The sequence below is a fragment of the Pempheris klunzingeri genome, chromosome 12, assembly GCF_042242105.1.
Source record: "Pempheris klunzingeri isolate RE-2024b chromosome 12, fPemKlu1.hap1, whole genome shotgun sequence".
Classification (NCBI taxonomy): domain Eukaryota; kingdom Metazoa; phylum Chordata; class Actinopteri; order Acropomatiformes; family Pempheridae; genus Pempheris; species Pempheris klunzingeri.
Window position 1 is genome coordinate 22,436,716 of NC_092023.1, and position 18,099 is coordinate 22,454,814.

At 41.3% G+C, this 18,099-nt stretch overlaps 1 protein-coding gene across 3 annotated transcripts in view; it reads right to left on the reverse strand.

Annotated features, from left to right (window-relative positions):
• Positions 1-3,164: 3,164 nt before the first annotated feature.
• vps8 (VPS8 subunit of CORVET complex) overlaps positions 3,165-18,099 on the reverse strand; it is a 53,024-nt gene continuing 38,089 nt past the window's right edge. For all 3 annotated transcript variants that reach the window (XM_070840740.1, XM_070840739.1, XM_070840738.1), the window contains 18 exons: positions 17,961-18,080; positions 17,749-17,805; positions 17,568-17,650; positions 16,340-16,424; positions 15,898-15,996; positions 15,281-15,370; positions 13,412-13,458; positions 13,166-13,310; positions 11,652-11,741; positions 11,240-11,413; positions 10,473-10,554; positions 9,826-9,908; positions 9,595-9,675; positions 7,718-7,887; positions 5,883-6,051; positions 5,123-5,176; positions 3,940-4,020; positions 3,165-3,370 (listed from right to left, as the gene is read on the reverse strand). In XM_070840740.1, the coding sequence (XP_070696841.1) occupies positions 3,245-3,370; positions 3,940-4,020; positions 5,123-5,176; positions 5,883-6,051; positions 7,718-7,887; positions 9,595-9,675; positions 9,826-9,908; positions 10,473-10,554; positions 11,240-11,413; positions 11,652-11,741; positions 13,166-13,310; positions 13,412-13,458; positions 15,281-15,370; positions 15,898-15,996; positions 16,340-16,424; positions 17,568-17,650; positions 17,749-17,805; positions 17,961-18,080 (1,836 nt within the window). In that variant the 3' untranslated portion in view covers positions 3,165-3,244. The remainder of the gene's footprint in view (positions 3,371-3,939; positions 4,021-5,122; positions 5,177-5,882; positions 6,052-7,717; positions 7,888-9,594; positions 9,676-9,825; positions 9,909-10,472; positions 10,555-11,239; positions 11,414-11,651; positions 11,742-13,165; positions 13,311-13,411; positions 13,459-15,280; positions 15,371-15,897; positions 15,997-16,339; positions 16,425-17,567; positions 17,651-17,748; positions 17,806-17,960; positions 18,081-18,099) is intronic.

Consider the following 18,099-nt stretch of genomic DNA (forward strand, 5'->3'; position numbering starts at 1 on the left):
ATATAATGAAGTTATTGATATGAACTAGCCGTGACAGCAGCTCAGCTATTGTAAGACACAGACATCTAACAAACTGATACTTTCTAATGATACTTTGCAATCTAGATTTTTTTCACACCAGCAGTCATTTGTTGTTTCACTTGGTTTATAGTAATTTGTGTAAATGCAAATAAGTTTGAGAATATGAACCACAATATCAAATGATCAGGGTGAAAAGGTGCATATTCTTAAAAAAATCATTTTTAATCATGAGAACTGCTGTAAACTGGTACTTTCCTCTACAGTACTAACTGCAGGACTCCCATGGTAACCACGGTACCTTAAAACTGATATTTAATCATTTATGAAATTATTCCTGGCATAAACATTAAACTTCCACTAAACCAAGTGAAAAAACCCACTCACTGTCACTATTTCATCGTGCCAGCACACAGCAACATAAAGAAGTGACAGATATTCATTTAGTCTCAGACTAAAAATACATGTTTTTGATTTTAAACCACCACAAATGTTGGAAGATATGGTAGTGTAGGGTGTATACAGGGTGTATATCTCATGTTATAAACCTTTCTATGTACAATCCCATTAATAGAACAGCCTCAAGGTAAGTATTTTTACTTTTTACTAGAAGTATTTTGACTTGTTTCTCACTGTTGTTCTCCAAGATGGTTTGTATTCATCCAACCAGCCCAAAATACTGATGAATCCTGTAGGTGCAACCTCCTCCAAACTATATTGCTGAGACTTGCATCAGAAGAGGAAAATGATTAAAAGGTATTTGATGACCAGCTGATGAAAAGGTCACAGGTCACTAAGGACAGAAGCTGGACTTGTTGTCTACGGGACAGAGCGAAGACTTCTACAAGTCTCTGGTGATGATTCTTGATCGAAGCACAATCATGCTTTGAAGAACTGATCTTAGTTTTGTTGTAATGGAATCTTAGTTTATGATTAATAATAAATAAATGATACTTTTACAAAGACAATACTAACGGTAATACAATCTGTTGTTAGTTATTTTTATCGAATAAGTGATGGAATGGAACTAAGTGTTACTGTTGGCAGGTACATGAGCTGATTCTGAATCATTCTGAAGTGGTTTTGGTCGTGTTGGTACATTTCGGATGTGGGATTAACTGTTCAACCCTCATGAGGGCAGGAAATCGGACTGCATTAGCTTTAGCTATGCAATAAACTGGAAAATGAGTGTGGAATATGTTGCATATTTTAAATGTTTTCGTGAACAGCCGCACGTCATCATTCAGCTGCTGGCTGTCGAGGTGGGGGCTTCATAGATAACTGGCAGACTGTTTGGGGAAGACCTGGTCTGATCAGAAGAGACAGCATCCATCCCACGTTTGATGGAGCAGCTCTATCATCCAGAAACATGGCTGAGTTCATTAGTCCTAAAGCATGACAGCCCAGAGCTGCAACCAGGAGGCAGAGCTGCAGTCCTACACTCTTCTCTGAACTTGTCTGCCCCCCAACCATTGAAATCAGAAGTGAACAGGAGTTCTACATACAAATCTAATGAAAATCAATACCATCACTGCAATAAAAAGGAGGATTAAATGATTAATTAAATGAAATCTGACATCCAAAGTGTTCTTACCTAACATCTAACATCAGACCATTCTGATTTATTGTCATGAAAAATATAAGTCATATGAAGATATGAAGCCATTTTCAACTCAAACCTTTTACCCAACCCCCAACCTAAAATGATTTCTAACTCAACTGAAAGCCTTTTTCTTAGTCTCTCACACCCAACCAGGAAAACTTTACAGTCAATTCTATCTGTTAGTGTATTTTCATCCTGGCTGTACATTTTTATGAGTTCTGAGTTCTCAGTTTTATCAAAAGTGAAACATTTCATCATTGTCCTTAGTGCAGATAAAGTAGTTGTAGAGATCAGCAGGTCACTTTAATATTCATGTGGATGTTTATAATGATGGAGTTCATCTCATTATTAGTTGGCTTCTCTCAGAGAAAATAAACCCACTCACTGTTTTAACCACCTCGTCAACCTTGTTCTGTTAAACGGCATTAAACTGAACATTTAATAGTCTTCCCACAAAGTACTATTTTATCAGACCATTACCTAAGAACTACACGCCATTAGACAAAAATGTCATCTCTTGGTGCTCTATAAATAAAAATTGATTGATAGAAGAAACAAGATTGAACCTCCTTCCCCTCTGAGTTCAGATTATTTCAATAAAGTTTATTGTTTCAAATGCTGACTCTTCAGTCCCAGATGATCAGCGCCATCTCTTCATGCTGTGGGTTTCTTGTACGGCTGGAAGCAGAACAGCGAGACATTTCCCCCACATTCTCGTATCCACAGTTGAGTACCGTTACATCCCAAGTTTTTACCACTTTCCACTAACAGCAGCCACAGTCACACTTTCTATATCTTTCCATCATCGTTCCTGCTCTTCTGGAATGAAACGATATTTTATGATTTATTCTTCTGCGGAAACGATTATACATTAGAGATATTAAAAACTAGATGCACGTGGTTTTATTTCACTTTCTTTAAATACACATGTGCAGACTGCATTGTTCATTAGGAACATTAAAGACAATGTGATTTGAATTTCATTTCTCTGGATTCTTTAAATGACCAGAAATGCAGTTAGTGATAAAAATGATGTACAACACAGTTTGCATACAAAAACATCAGAGACACTGAAAACAATGTGAATATAAAGTTGATCTTGTCTTATCTTATGTAGCTTTTTCACAGATTCAGCCGAAATGGATGGAGCAAGGCTTTAAGTGTTTTAAAAAATAGGAAGGCATGTACATATGTGATCACATTTCCCAGCTTAAACATCATTTTTTTGTTTTCTATTGACCAAATTAAAAATTGCAACTCTACAAATGTTGTCTGTTATGTTCACCTGCTCTTGCAGCATGCAGGACAATCTAAAGGAGATCTGAGCACAGAACAGGAACTCTGGACTACGCGACAGACTGCCTTGAGGCCAAACAGGACTGACCATCCCATCATCGGCCTTGAAAAGGCCCAACACTACGGTCCTAAATGACTGTTTGTTCAAAAATAAACATCCTGAAAGATGTTAAACAATATCAAATGTCTCAAATCAAAAAAGCAGTTAAAACACACTGATAGAGAACAGTAAGGGGAATGCAGGGAATCAGGGAAAAGTCTTTATTCAGTTCCACTTCACTCGTCTGGACAAATGATGGAAAAATCTGTCCTCAAGCAGTCGTGGTGCTACTCGTCTAAAAGAGGCGGAGGAGAGAGCTTAAGTTGGAAATGTTCTGATCCTGGCTGGGCTGGGATTAAAAGCCCCGTCTTCTCATTGCTGTGGCAGTGGGAGAGTTCTGAAAGGATGGATAACTAGAAGAGGAGGGAAAAAAACCAAACAATTAGAAATGTATACTGAATGTTCAATCCATATTTACTCAGTGAGCCCAAATTTAAGTCATAACTGGAAATTTAAAATGTTACTCGATAAATCAAACTCTTTACAAATCCTCTTGAGTATCATGGATGATGAAACCTGTGAAGGTTGTCTTAGGAACCTGATTACCTCCTGATTTGGAAAAGACTAAATATCCATCTGGTGTTAGTATGAAGGCAATGATGGCCACAGGAGCATCTTTGAATATCTTAGATTTGCTCATTAATTATCTTGTATCACTTGCAAACAAGGGGGCTCTTGCAGAATTTGCATTAAACATACAAATGCACACAATAAATTCAATACAAACAATAAAAATAACGCCAGTTGGGCACTAGTGAAGAACCTCCAGGAGTTAAATGGGGCTAAATGAACCAGGAGGTTTTGAAGGCACTACAGTCAGGGAAGGCCCCTGGCCCCGACAGCCTTAGACACCTTCCACACACACACACACACACACACACACACACTTCTTGGATCTAAGTCAGATGCTTAGTGTCAATACCCTGGATGGTCCTCGGTACAAACAGCGTAACTGATCCCATGACTGCTCCTGCTGAAGGTCCAACATTGCCTCAACGATGACCTGAAGGACCAGAAGAAACGCAGTCAAAATATAATTATCAATAATTGCAATTTGTTACATTGCACAGTGTCGGGATAAGAGTTGGGATAAGACCTGTGAACTACCCCAGCTGGTCCTAGCTAATGTCCGGCCACAAGAAAATGGAAGGGGTGAAACGGAAACGGGGAAATCACGCAGCTGTGCCCACATCTTTACCACAGACTGGAGAAAGAAGTGGACGTAGCTTCAGGGTCTGAAGAGTGAAACCAATGTGGAGGAGCCTTAAACCTGCATTCTTTCTCGTGTCCAGCAGGGGGCGACTCCACTGTCTCTAAACGGAAGTCTGCTTGAATGGAAGTCAACGAGGAAATGAGCCGATTTCTCACTTGGTTTGTTAGTTCTGTTTTCCCCATGAGTTTCTGGTCTCAGTCGCTAGTTTACAGTCTTCTTCAACACAGCAGGATGTTCATTCATAGATTAGGGTCCCATTTGGAGGAGAACAGACCAGGAAGCAGGCAGCAAGCTTCAGAGTGGGACGACGTTATGATTAACCAATCAGAGGTGGTCGTTGTGGAGCAAACTCCACTTCTGGTTCCAAAAAAACCAAGATGGCGACGGCCTGGCTCCACGACACTTGGTGAGCAGACAATGTTTTGTTCCTCAGTCCAGTGGACTAAGTCATGAGTAAGATACCGCTGCACGGCACTGAATGTAGTTTGCTTATTTGCGTCTTGGTCAGAACCATGTTGGACCCACAATAACCACATTAGAATTTTAGTATCAAACCTCCTGTACTGTGGCTGGGCTAATGAGTCAAATGAGTCTTTAGGACATTTCATGGCACCAGGACAATGATGTACTGGTTTTTTCCCCATGATTTTAAAATCATGACTTCCTGGAAATAAGACCCATAATGTAATAAAGTGGTATTACCCTTTAAGTTGTCAGAGATCAAGTTTGACAGAAAAAAAGCTCAATGTTTGGAGCACTGTGAGACAACTCTGTTGTGATATTGGGCTATACAAAAAATAAATTGAAATTGAAATTGAATTGAGCTGAAGATTCCAGCCCACCAGCTGTCCACAGATGTAAATATCCTCTCTGGGGTCTGATAAAAGCTTACCTTCTTTCCTTGAGCCTCTGCTCTGGCATCATGATGCACTGACGTAACACGAGTCTGAGGCAGAAAGAAAAAGAGGGCTTTGTCAGAGCTGTTAGATACTCTCAGACATTTTCTGTGCTCTAAAAAAGTACTGTAATAAACAAACAACCCAAACTGACATAAAAAGACGTACTGGGAGAAGAGGAATACATGTCAGATATACTAATAATAATCCTACAGTGCATAACTGCTGTTGAGTGTGTGCAATTACACATTTACCAAAGTAAGAGTTTGTTAAAGCTGTTTATATGACGGCATCAATCCAACACAGTCACTATCAGTCCTGACTGGCTGCATCACATCATACAACCACTGAGTCACAGGCTGATGTGAGAGACGCAGCTGGGGGCAGTGTGGAGGAGAGGCTGGTTATGGTATATTTATTAGAATCAGTCATGGCAAGTCACACGAGCTCCCCTTATCCCATTTAAAGGCAGCAGGGGGGAAGAAAGGGGGGAGTGACTGAGGTCTCTGAGAGAGAACAAAACTTGACTCCCCATGAATAAAACTACTCCTAAATAGCAGTCTGTGTGTATCCAAAGGAAAAAATAAACTAAGCAGGATTTTGGTGACGAGCTTGAAGGAATATGTATTCCCTCATGTCTTTCTGGGACCAGCCCAGGGTGGACCCCGCCTCTCGGGATTGGCTCCAGCCCCCCCGCAGCCCTGAAGGATGAGCAGTTTAGACAACGGATGGATGCCTTTCCGATCTTTGACACACCTGTGCCAGGGACGCGCTGCGGCCTCTTCCCGGTTCGGCGGAAGCCCCCCCCCTTCCTCCTTGGCTGGAAGAGCATTTGTAGCAGCTCCACTGCTGCTGCAGCTCTGAAGCACAGCCCCAGCCACAGTCCTTCTGCTGCAGGCACTGGAAGTGGTACAGGTGGCCACAGCTGGTAGGACACACGAACACACGCGTTAGCAGCTGGAAGTACATGGTGCTGTGTCATTACATGTGTGTGGCAGGAACACACTGAGTCTGCCAGAGACCCTAGACAGGCGATGGCTTAAAGAAAGAAAGAAATAGGTTTCAGGAAACAGTTGGCAACATCTATTTACATACATTTGACTGGCTTTCCAGCACAGGTGTGATTAACTGCCCAGCCTTCACTCAACAGATGACACAGAACCTCTTCATTAGAGTTTTAGAAGTGCTGCTAGGTTATTTTGTTTCCTTCATACGGAGCGAGGCTAGCTGTCCCCATTTTCTGATGTTGTGCAGTTACCCAGCTACTAATGGTGTGTATGGTGTGGCTGTATATTCTATACACATATTTTCCAAAATATTGTACTTTTCTTTTAAAATATTAACCAGGAAACCTTCACTCTTATGCATCATACTTTTAATGTGAATAAATGTATGTCTAGACTATGGAGAGATGTCAACATGAAATCTACAGTATTCTATAAATACATTAAAGTTCCTAAAACATGTTCTGTATGCATGCTATTCTGTATTCTTGGCTCCTAAGTGTGCAGACTAAAAGTGTGAAGACTGTCCTCAGGTACTCGTGCCCCCTCAGTGCGCTCGGTGTTGATGTGTTTCAGGAAGTTTCCGACTGGGGCTGAAATTCTGTGTACAGTTTTTTAAGTGCACTGGTTTCTGCACATGAGAGGCTTCAGCAGTAAAGCAGCTTTTGCTGCATACAACTTCTTAGCAGAGGAAATACAAGTGGACCTTGTGGACTCCTTCATTACAGCACTACATTCCCGTGGAGTCGTGATGGAGAAAAACAACGTTAATGACATTTTCCCAACTCACACACTTATCAACATGTTTTCTGCAGATCTTTGCATGGAGGGTCTGAGTTTATGTACAACTGAATGTGATTTATCTGATTTTAATATGCCTGTGTTTACGTAGATAATATGAGGGGAAATAATACCATTAATTAGAGTGTAGGAGCTTCAGCATGTCACATTTGTGTTTTCTGGATTCATGTTTTTAACAAGTGTTAAAGTGTTTCACTTTAGTTTTATTGTCCATGCATCCAGCAGACAACCGTTTGTGTGCTGTACAAATATGGGATGTGAGGTTCTCTTCCACTAACCCAAGAGACTGGCTCCCTTTGGCCACAGGTTTACACACACACACACACACACACACACACTCAGTGACCAGTTTATTGAGACACTTTTATAATCTATTGTACTCCAATACAACAGTTCTGCCATACATTTCACGACTCCCATGATAGAACATATGCCTTACTGAACACCTGTAGGACAGCGTCAAATAGAAAAGTAAAACCAGAAAAAACAGTCTTTGAGTTCCAAGAAAGGCACTTTATAAAAGTATCATTATTATTATTATTATTATTATTATTATTATTATTAAAGGGATCATTATAGTAACCTTTATGGCAGAACAGTTGTATTGGATTAGATTACAGGTGTGTCTAATGAAGGCTCCACTGAGTCTATATGATGTGAATCAAAATCCCAAGATGAATGTGAATAAAAAAAACACGCTAAGAGCTGCACGCAGTTCATGACCTACTTTTCTGGCCGAACCTTACAGACACCATCAAACACAGAAGCTGCCGAGGCGTGTGTCACCTGAACACAATGATCTCCTCCGCTAAGTCCTGTCTCCTCTTGTACTGCTGGAGGCAGATGTTACAGTAGTCCTGTCGTGGGTGGAGTCCTCTTGTGACGGCAGCACGCAGGTGAGCGAGGGACCAGTGGAGGTCATGGTTCAACAGACTGGTGGTTGTTTCCAGTAAAGTCTAAAAGAGAAACGGCAGCATTGTTCTGTCGGTTACAAATACGTTTACAGACAAAATAAGATGAACACGACTTTAGCTGTGATGCCTTGTTGTTCAAACGTGAGCTCTGTTTTACTGCTGTGTTCATTAGCAAGAGAAAGCAACATTTAATAAGATCAAAAAATATTAACAGTGTCGATGGGTTCATTGTTCAGAATATCTGTATTGACCAAACATGTTAATAAGCGTGGGAGTGATGCAGCCTTCAGCCTTCAGCCCTGTGACATGAACTGTGGCTCAGATGCTGCTCTGCACAGACTGATGAAAAGGACCACTTTTATCCTCACTCCTGTCTGTAGGACGAGACGGGAAAAGATCAGAGTTTGTCTGAGTTTGTCTTGTTTGAGTGGAGGGGAAAAAGACGCAGTCGTGAGTGGATCCAAAAAATCCATTGGAGTTGTTCCCCTGAAGCTGTTAGCTCTGCTAAGAGAACCCGGGCTACTACAGCAAAACACAACAAAGCAGCAGCCATCTCGGGCGCCACAGCGGATCAAAGTAAAAGAATATGTGTCAAGATGGGATTTAAATATTGCTATTGCTATATACTATACTGATTCCACAACCTTAGGACATCACAACTGCAACCTCATTAGGGAGCTTATGGAGCTACATCATGAGCTCCACGATCGCTCTTGCACAAACTCCATCAACTGAAAGCTCCAGAAAATCTATACCGTATTTACCGGACTATAGAGTGCATCGGAATATAAGCCGCACCCACTAAGTTTTAAAAGAAAAAAATATTTGTACATACACTACTCACAAAAAGTTAGGGATATTCGGCTTTCAGGTGAAATTTCAGGATGAACCACCACCAATACATTTCCTGCTTCAGTTAGAATTGGTATTTAAACAGTCCTCCTCATCGTGCTGTTCACATTCTGACATCATGAGACCAAGACGACACCTAACAGTTGATCAGCAGCACCTCAACACTGGAGGCTTCAAACAGGAAGTCCTCAGACGGAGGTGTTCACTGAGCTTAGAGGGTCACAGAGTGTCATCAGGAGGTTGCAACAGAGATACAGAGACTGGAAGAGTCACAGAAAGGAGAGGAGTGGACGTCCTTTGGCCACATCCCAATTTTACGTTTACCCTCGTTTACCCTCCACTGTTGGTAGATTTTCTTTCAATAAATTGTTTAAGATGAATAAAATGACCATTGCATGCTTCTACTTAAATGCCCTACTTTCATGATATAATATCACTGTAGCATTCACTTTTTACATTTTCCATAAATTTCACCTGAAAGTCAAATATCCCTAACTTTTTGTGAACCCTGTATATTAGCCGCACCAGACTATAAGCCGCAGATATATACGTTGTAAAATGAGATATTTACACAGAAAGATTTTGTAAATGTTTATCTACATACCTTAATTGTTTCTAAACGTTGCCTGTAACACGGCAGTAAAACGGCTGATCGAACAAAACAGAAAAGTCATTAATGTATTTATTCATCCTCCTCCTGTGCACTGAAACCGTCACTGAAACGTTAGCGAAGAAAAATCTATAGATTAGCCGCATCGTTGTATAAGCCGCAGGGTTCAAAGCGTGGGGAAAAAAGTAGCGGCTTATAAATACGGTACTTTTTTGTCCAAGGTTAATGATGAACCTCATCGTAGTTCACAGTAGTGGACAAAGACCCACAATCATCCAGTGCTTTACCTGCTCATAGTTAAAAGTGTCCAGCATGCCCAGAATGAGACCTTGGATCTCTGCCAGCTTTCCTTTCCCATAGACTGGGTCCTGACAGACACAAGCAAGCAGACAGCATCACACACAGCGACAGTACAAACGGTGGTCAGTCAGTCAGTAAATCACACATTACAGATCACCGCATGTCTCTCTGCAAAGAGAAGAATGAGAAATATGAAGACGGGCTGCACAGACACACACCTGAAGTATTCGCTGGATGATGGCAAGAAGAGAAATAAAGCTGCTCATACAGTTGAGAACCTTCATTGTGAGCTCCTTCAGTACTGAGAAACACAAAGAGAATTAATATCACCTTAATGAACAGCAACATCAGCATCCTCCTCACTGGCACGATGACAGCACAAAGGCTTGTCATGCTGTTTTAAATGAGTTAAACAAGTAATCATATCATACACAATCATGAAGACAGAACAGTTTACAGACACTTAAAACTGTAGAGCTGCTTTCAGATGACACTCTTCAACTGTTGTGTGCTCGTGTAGTAATTAGTCAGAATTAATGTGAAGTCTTTAATGTGTTAATGTTAACGTGTCAATCTGCCTTTCCAGGGGTCCGTTTTGAAGCCTCGATGGCTTGATTACATGAAATCTGTAGTTCAGGAGAGAATATCAATCAATCTTAATATGTATTCAAAGTCAAAAAGATGTTATTAAACAGCATTTGATTCACCTTCTTTGTGTTGATTCTACATGAATTCCATGACTTTACATGAAAATATGCATTATTACAAGCTTCAGACTTAAAAAACTGATTTAAAAAAATTGTGGGGTGAATTAGTGACTTGGACATTTCAGTAGTAACACAAACACCTGTCTGTATGTGTTCACCTTCAAAGGTGTGTTGGTCATTGAGACCCTTCACTTGTTTTTGGGAAGCCATCATGGTCTCCAGCAGTGGAAACCACAGGACCTGTGACAGAGACAGTAAACATCATTCACATGAGTTCCCTCTCATCCCCTCCATGCCGAGCTGAGGAAACTCAGGAGCACATTCAGCCACAGATTCCTCCAACCAAGAACCTCAAAGCTCCTTTATACCATCAGTCGTCAGACTGCACAACAATGCAGCACCCAACACCTCCAGACTGGCACCGTCTTCTCATCATAACCACAATAGCTCACTTTGTAAATTTCCACTATTCACCATTTTGTAAGATTTGCACTATATTTTTCTAATTTGCACTATATTTTATTCTTGTACATTCTTTTATTTTGTATTTTTGTATATTGGTATTTACTTTTATTTTTTGTTAACTTCATTTTTTTTTTTTTTTAATTTCCTTTTTCTTTCACTGTAAATTTTTTCTGAATGGAGCTGTGTGTGTGTTATATGTGAATTTCCCTTTTGGAGGATAAATAAAGAATCTTGAATGAGAGCAGACAGTGCCACCCCCACACACACTACACAGAGCTACACACTAACCTATCCCTGACCCGGACCCTCACCACCACCTTAAACATCACCACACAAATAGTTTGACACTTTTAGTTTGATCAAGAACAACAACATAGTTTAGAAAAATATTGTTCTCCAGTGGTCCTGCAAAAAGGCACACACACACACACACACACACACACACACACACACACAATACCTCTCTTTGTTGCTGGTAGAGGTTCTGAGAGCTTTGATGACACAAGACAATGATGTCATTCAGTGAATCCTTTACTCTTGTCAGTGTCGATTCGTTCTCTCTCTCCTCTTCATCCCGCCTTCCATCTTCACGGCCACTCTCAGCAGTCAGGAGACCCAGTTTTTCCTTCAAAGTCTTCAGAGAGATTATAAAAGCACATTTGTGACAACAACAACTACATAAAACAGGAGCGGTGAAACATGTTTCCATCCCACTGAAAGTGACCCCCGCCTGCACACCAATACATGTGGACATAAATACGACTGATGTGCAAGTACTGTTTCACAAGCTGTGTGTTTGTGTGTCAAATTGGTAAATGGTGATTCATTAGTTCATTAATGTGACATGTAATTACTCCCCGGGTGTTCTGTACCTCTAACAAGACAGCAAAAGCTCCTTGAATATCTCCCTTCTTCTCCAGCAGATAGGCTGTCCCCTGATTGTGCTGGTACTTCTGTGTTATCTGGAAAGACAGAAACAGAGAAAGAGACAGAGGCAGACGCTTTCAGACTTACGGGAACAGGTGAACTAGTCCAGTCTGGCTTCAGGAAACATTCTACCGTATAGTGTGGTGCAGGCCTTGAGGTAGGTACATTTCCATTCCATCAACACAGCCTTCATCAACTACAATAATAGAGAACTATGTTGATTCTATTGGTTTAGTTATTTCGTTTGTATCGGAAAGTCATTTTATTCCATGACGGAATGTTTCCTTCAAGTGAGTTACGAGGTGTAGTCAATCAGTTTTAACTACCTACTGTCCTAACAAAGCCCCCGGGAGTTGAAACTGGTGGGAATTTATAATAATTAGGATGCATGAGTGAACAGATATCTTTAAAAATGTCTTTCCCGTATTCGGCTTGAAGTTTCTTTTAATATACAATAAAACCAAGAAAAAAGTAGCCTAACATTACGCTGCAGATCACCGTTAAGGCTTCTTCACACAACAGACATTTCGACTGTCCCCTCACTATGTAGACACTGAGGGGGGGCTAAAGCTGCTGCCATCATTGTGATGCTTTTTGCTACACAGGCTTTGTAGACATTGTGTTACATGTGTAATGTTCCAGGACTGATTGTAGCATCATTATAATGTTCTAAAATATTTGGATCATTCGTTGGTGACTTTATTATATTCTTCCATAATATCAGTCAGAGTATTACTATAATGTTCAGGGAGTGTGTGTCCTATCCACAGGTTCTGCACATTACTAGGATCCACATCCACATCAGGATCCACATATCCAGCCTGGCATATATGGGAATTTTGAAACGTTTAGCTCTTACTGGAACTTGGAAACAGCCTCCTAACTAATGACTGTAACAGCATAAACAGCCTCAACAGTGTTGTTAAGGTCTGAATGATGAAAAAGGGGAATGAAAATCCGAGACAGTTGTGAATTATCACAGCAGAGGTTCCCAACATGGATCAATACCAGATGTTCTTTCCTACAAGTTTCTGATGCTGGTAAATGGTCTGTATTTTTTCTAGTCATTTGAACTACTCAAAGCACTTTTCCATCACATCCTCATTCAGCCATTAACACATCATTCATTCAGGAGGAATCTGAAGCTGGAGGAGACTGTTCTGTCATAAACATTCACACACTGAAGCTGTGTCAGTGTCCTGCTCAACCACTGATCTGACTGACGGACACCCCATTCTACCTCAGAGCCACAGCCGGGGGGGCTGTGGTAGAGCGGGGGTACAGCTGGTAGAAGACCACATCAAGCAATGTGCTCAGTAATATTTTCCGTTTCAGTAACACACTACTGCTGTTAGAACAATGTGGACTCTGAAGGCAGCTGTTCATGGAACAACAAGCAGGTGTTTCAGTCGTGTGCACTAATACGTGCAATGCATATTATCAAAGTAGTAGATAGTACTTGTATGGCCTCCTCCAGTCTGTAGTGCTGAGAGGTCTGGAGGAAGCTCAGGAGCTGCTGGGGGGCAAAGCGACTCATCAAGTCCAGCAGAAGCTCATGGAGGCCATGTTCGAGCAGGATGGTCCCTGATGTGTGATGGCCTTCCCTAAATAGATAAATAGATAGGTGGGGGGGGAGGACGAATTTAGAGGAAATGTGTGAAAGTGAGGTAGCAAAGTTATCAGTGAAGCAGGACGGACGCCATACCGTGGCTCCAGAAGACAGCTGAGGAACTTGAACAGTAGATGATCATCCTACAGAAAGAGAGAGAGAGAGGGAAACAATGTGTTGTGATATTCAGGGGTAACATTCATCACTCCAGGTGTTTTGTTGCGGCTGTTGCAGCCTACAATATGCCAACAGTGGTGGTGTGCAGGTATTCAGCATATACTGCAGCCACGTCTGGGCACTGGATGAGGTGTAGATCCACCTACAGATGGCAGGTGATGTCAGTGTCCATCTTGCAGAGCGAGGCTGTAGCCAAGTAGCTCATTAGTTATATGGTGAATAATTGGGAGGCCGCTGACAACAACAATCAGTATATGCTGGTGTCATGTTTACCAGGTTTGCTGTCTTAAATGGTAAATGGAGTGTACTTGTACAGCACCTCTCTAGTCTCTTTTTTTGACCACTCAAAGTGCATGAAGACTACATTCACACTGACCCATTCATGAAATCCCCCTGCCACCAGGAGGAAAACTAATCATCTAATAGTGAATCACTATCCTGCCCACACTTCGACATGTGGGGTGGAGGGGCCGATTGAGTAAATATTCAAGATGACATCAAACATTAAACATTAACATAACGGTCTGTTTTTGAAGCTCTTTTACAAACTGAAGCAGAAGAACACCCAGGGCTTCAGTTTCAGCCAAACAGTTCAAACTTTCTCCACTCCCCCATGTTGTGCTGTGAAGTCCTTGAGTCTGGGTGGTTTTAAAGGTTTAGTTCACAGTGACTGACATCATTAAGCTTCTCCAGTCTTTAAGTCAGTCTATTGGAGTGTTTTCATGGTGGGGGGTATTAGCCGTGAACAGCCACAAGCAGCGGAGTGCTTTTCCACTGCAGCACACAGCAAAGTAAAGTTGTTTACCTCAATTTGATCTTTTAGCGCCCCCCCACTGTGGTGTATTCTCAGTGCCATACGAAACAAACTTCTCCATTTTCTACGTGGAACAGTATTTTTGAACCACAAAATACCAGAACAAGAATTTTCATTATATTGGCTTCCAACGTTCCAACCTATGAGGGGGTTTGTCTGTCTTCCATAAATCCAACATTAGTGTGATATCTATTATATTTATTACATTTTAAAATAAACTGGTGTTCATATAAATGTGGCCTTTCCATTGTTGAAGATTGCTTGGCCTTTATTCTCCCCCTCCTAATGTCTTGTAGCTTCTCTCTTATGTAACTACCCCCTTCAGCATCAGGTTTCCTCCGTTGCTTGTCGACATCTGTTGCCAAGGAAACACTTTCCTTATGACTCCCTTTTGCTTCAGCGCTCTCTCGATCTGTTTGTCGGCTTGGTGTTTCTGCATCACACCACTTGTCATCAGTTTGTTGCTCTCTTTTTCCAGGCTGTTCTAAGAGCATCTCTTTGATTTAAAACTGCAGAAAGCTCCATCACCAAACACTGAGATAGATCTTGGTGTTAAATTAGGGACAACTTTTGTTGTCAGGGCAGTTGGCCAGTTTGGTGTTTAACCCTGTAACACCATGTGTATCATATTTGATACATGACTTTTTGACACCTCTACGTCATCAGTGTGATTTTTTTGTGTGTTTTTTATTTTTTATCTGTGCTTTATGTTTTTATTTGTTGACGATAAACAAACTGAGCAATAAATTGCACAGAAATGCCGGATGCAGCAAAAATGATACAAATAAAAACTTTTTAAACTTTTCTACTTAAATTAAAAATGATCTTCAGCAGTTTTAGTGCAGAAAGTTGTTGTGAACTAGTTGGTAGCTGATAGTTTGTAAAGGTAGCCAGGCTATCAGTGCTAATATTACCAGATAAAGAAGATGTATTAAATCTACTGTATAACACGTCATTATTTATTTTGATCTCACCTGAAGCTCAGAGATGATTTGCTGCACCTCTTCAGAGAAGTGAAACACCACTAGGTCAGCTGACTTGGTGGGGTCAAGGGTCACCAGCTCCTGTAAAAAATGTTGGACGTTTACGTGCTAAGGCAAACAAAGAATGTCTTCCTTCATCTGTGTCCTCCTTACATTTGTAAGGATGCATTCATATGAATGGGAAGAGCAGAGGAATCAAAACAAACCGGTTCCTCAGCCTGTGACCAAGCAGCCATGCAGCTGAGGCGGTGCTGTGCTACACAGTTCTAAAAACTACACAAAGACCAAAAGCTAAATTGTAGACAAAGCAGTAGTTTTTAACGACCTTTGTTCATGCAACTATACAATATGGATGTGTTAATCCGTCCACATTCATCTCCCTGTTTGCAGGGAATACAGGTTTCCTTCTTCTAAAGATGCTCATGTTAAAGGCAGGGTGGGCCAAATTGAAAAATCTAGCAAGACCAAGCTCGATTTTGAAAGTATAAACCTGAAAACACACACGTGCCATCCTCAGTCAGGGAAGGACTTTCTTCCTGAGTTGCTTAACCAGCAACCAGAAATCAAGTCTGTCTAGATCTGTGTGTAATATCTCTTTATGTACTGACCTGGATGTGCTGCAGTGCTTTGTCCTTGACTGTTTGTTTGGCCTCAGGGCTGTAGCCAGGCATGGACAGGAGATTGTGAATGTAGCTGAAGATCTCCTCCTGATGAACACACACACACACACACACACACACACACACAGGCACATTTCATTGGAATCAGCCGGTTATATCAGTTATGTTACACTTGTCTACAATAGTCATATTTACAGAGGCCTTGTACGTTCTCGAGCAAGGATAAAGGAAACGCAGCGTGTGCCACATGGCCAGACGACCTGCTCTGATGGAGCAACATTTCACCAGCTGTTAACTCTTTTTTGGTGAGCAGGAATCATAACCCACAAACACAATCACACACAGACACACAAATAAACATACACGCAAATGCAAACATCCACCAAATACATATATAGTATGATAAACTACAAAAAGTTCAGGATGTTACCTTTCTGAGAGGGTCTCTCAGGTAGCAGTCAATGATCATGTCATACAGATGTTTCTTCTCATAAAGAAATTCACAGATTTGGTAGCTGACAAGAAAACACAAAGACATGTAACCTGGGCAACAAAATGTAACAATAATAATGATTTATATAAGTACACTGCTGTCCCTAGTGTTTGCTAAATGGATACTTTAGATTAGACATCTCAATGAATGACCTGCATAATCAGCATTGTGAACTCAAAGCTCCACTAATCAGTGTTTTTATGTTCGTGTGAATACATTAGTATGTACTGCATAGTGACAAACCCCCAGGGAATCACCACCAACTCTGTACCTCCCCTAATCTTTACAGAACTTTTTAGCCTCTGCAAAACAAATTCAAATTTACTGTGGTTCAGTCTCAGTCCTCAGTCCAACTCTTGTTTCCAACAGCAACAGGCACAGAGACACAGTTAGAGAACTAGCTGGTGAAGAAAGTGGACTATGGAGAAGCTAAACAGCCAGCATTCTTTCTCAGGAGTTGGTCGAGACCAAAGGCTGAGTGAATATTGGACTTACCAAAAAATGCATCTGTTGTAACCTTACATCAGTCACTGTTGAGATTTTGTACATCCATGCAGGCTGAATGAATGTGCATCTGTGGAACTACTTCTGTAGTGGCTCCAAATCCTAAATCCTAAAGCCACTGAGAGGCTGCATAGATGAGCTAGTACCTGACATGTCCACCATAACACAGCGTACTGCACGTCTAGTGAAATAAAAACAGTCCAGTGATTTCTTCCTCTGGCTCTTGTGGCTATTTATTGCCCATCGCATGAGGATTTTCAGTGGTTCAAGCTATAATCCATTACAGCAGCAGCATAAATCTCTCTGTTCCCCAATACCTCACAGGAGTGTTTTCCGTGTGGGTTGGCAAAAACTGTCAATTCCTACTATATAGCAACACCTGACAGCTAAGTGAAAGTGACACCGTATGAACAAAAACAGCTGACCCCTCTTCAGCACATGGCTCCAACAACTTTTGTGGGGCATCATACAAGGAATATGTAAAATATATTTAGCATAACCTGGGCCCAGGGTGTGAGCTCATAACCTTAAAGAAATATTAAATATTGAGCTGAGAGATGCAGGGTAAATATGCAAAGGTAAAATATACTACAGTTACTCACTACAACTGCAATCATTTCATGCAAATGTTTTTGGTTCAAGTCTTTGGTTAACTACTCACAACTTGGCCTTCTCTGCCAAAGCCAACAGCCTTCCTTCGTTAAACTGGACCACACCCCCGACCTGCAGCAGCTCTAGTAGAACCTATAGGTCAGGCACAATAAAGTCCAGTGTCATGGCATGATGAAATCATCCGGCAAATCACAGACCGCAGACACAACGATATGTATGTATAATGGAACCTGCTGCCTTTCGGTGTGTCTAGAGTCATCATCTGGGCAGCACAGGAACTCCAGCACCTGGAAAGACAATAAGAGCAAAGATGTGGATGAATGGTGTTGGAGGTTAGCTACTCTCATAAATACGTCCGAAAATGACTTTCGTAATGAGCACCCTGATATTACAGCCTTTAATGGAATACTCTGCTGGGGTATCTGAGGGATCTGATGGTTACCTGATCAAAGAGCTTTCTATTCACAAAAAGCGTGTTGTCTGGCTTGGCCAACTGACGAGCCAAAAAAGTGAAGAGCCCGCCCACCTGGGAGGGAGTGAAGTCTGGGTTGTCCACCATCACCTAGGTAACGAGATAAACA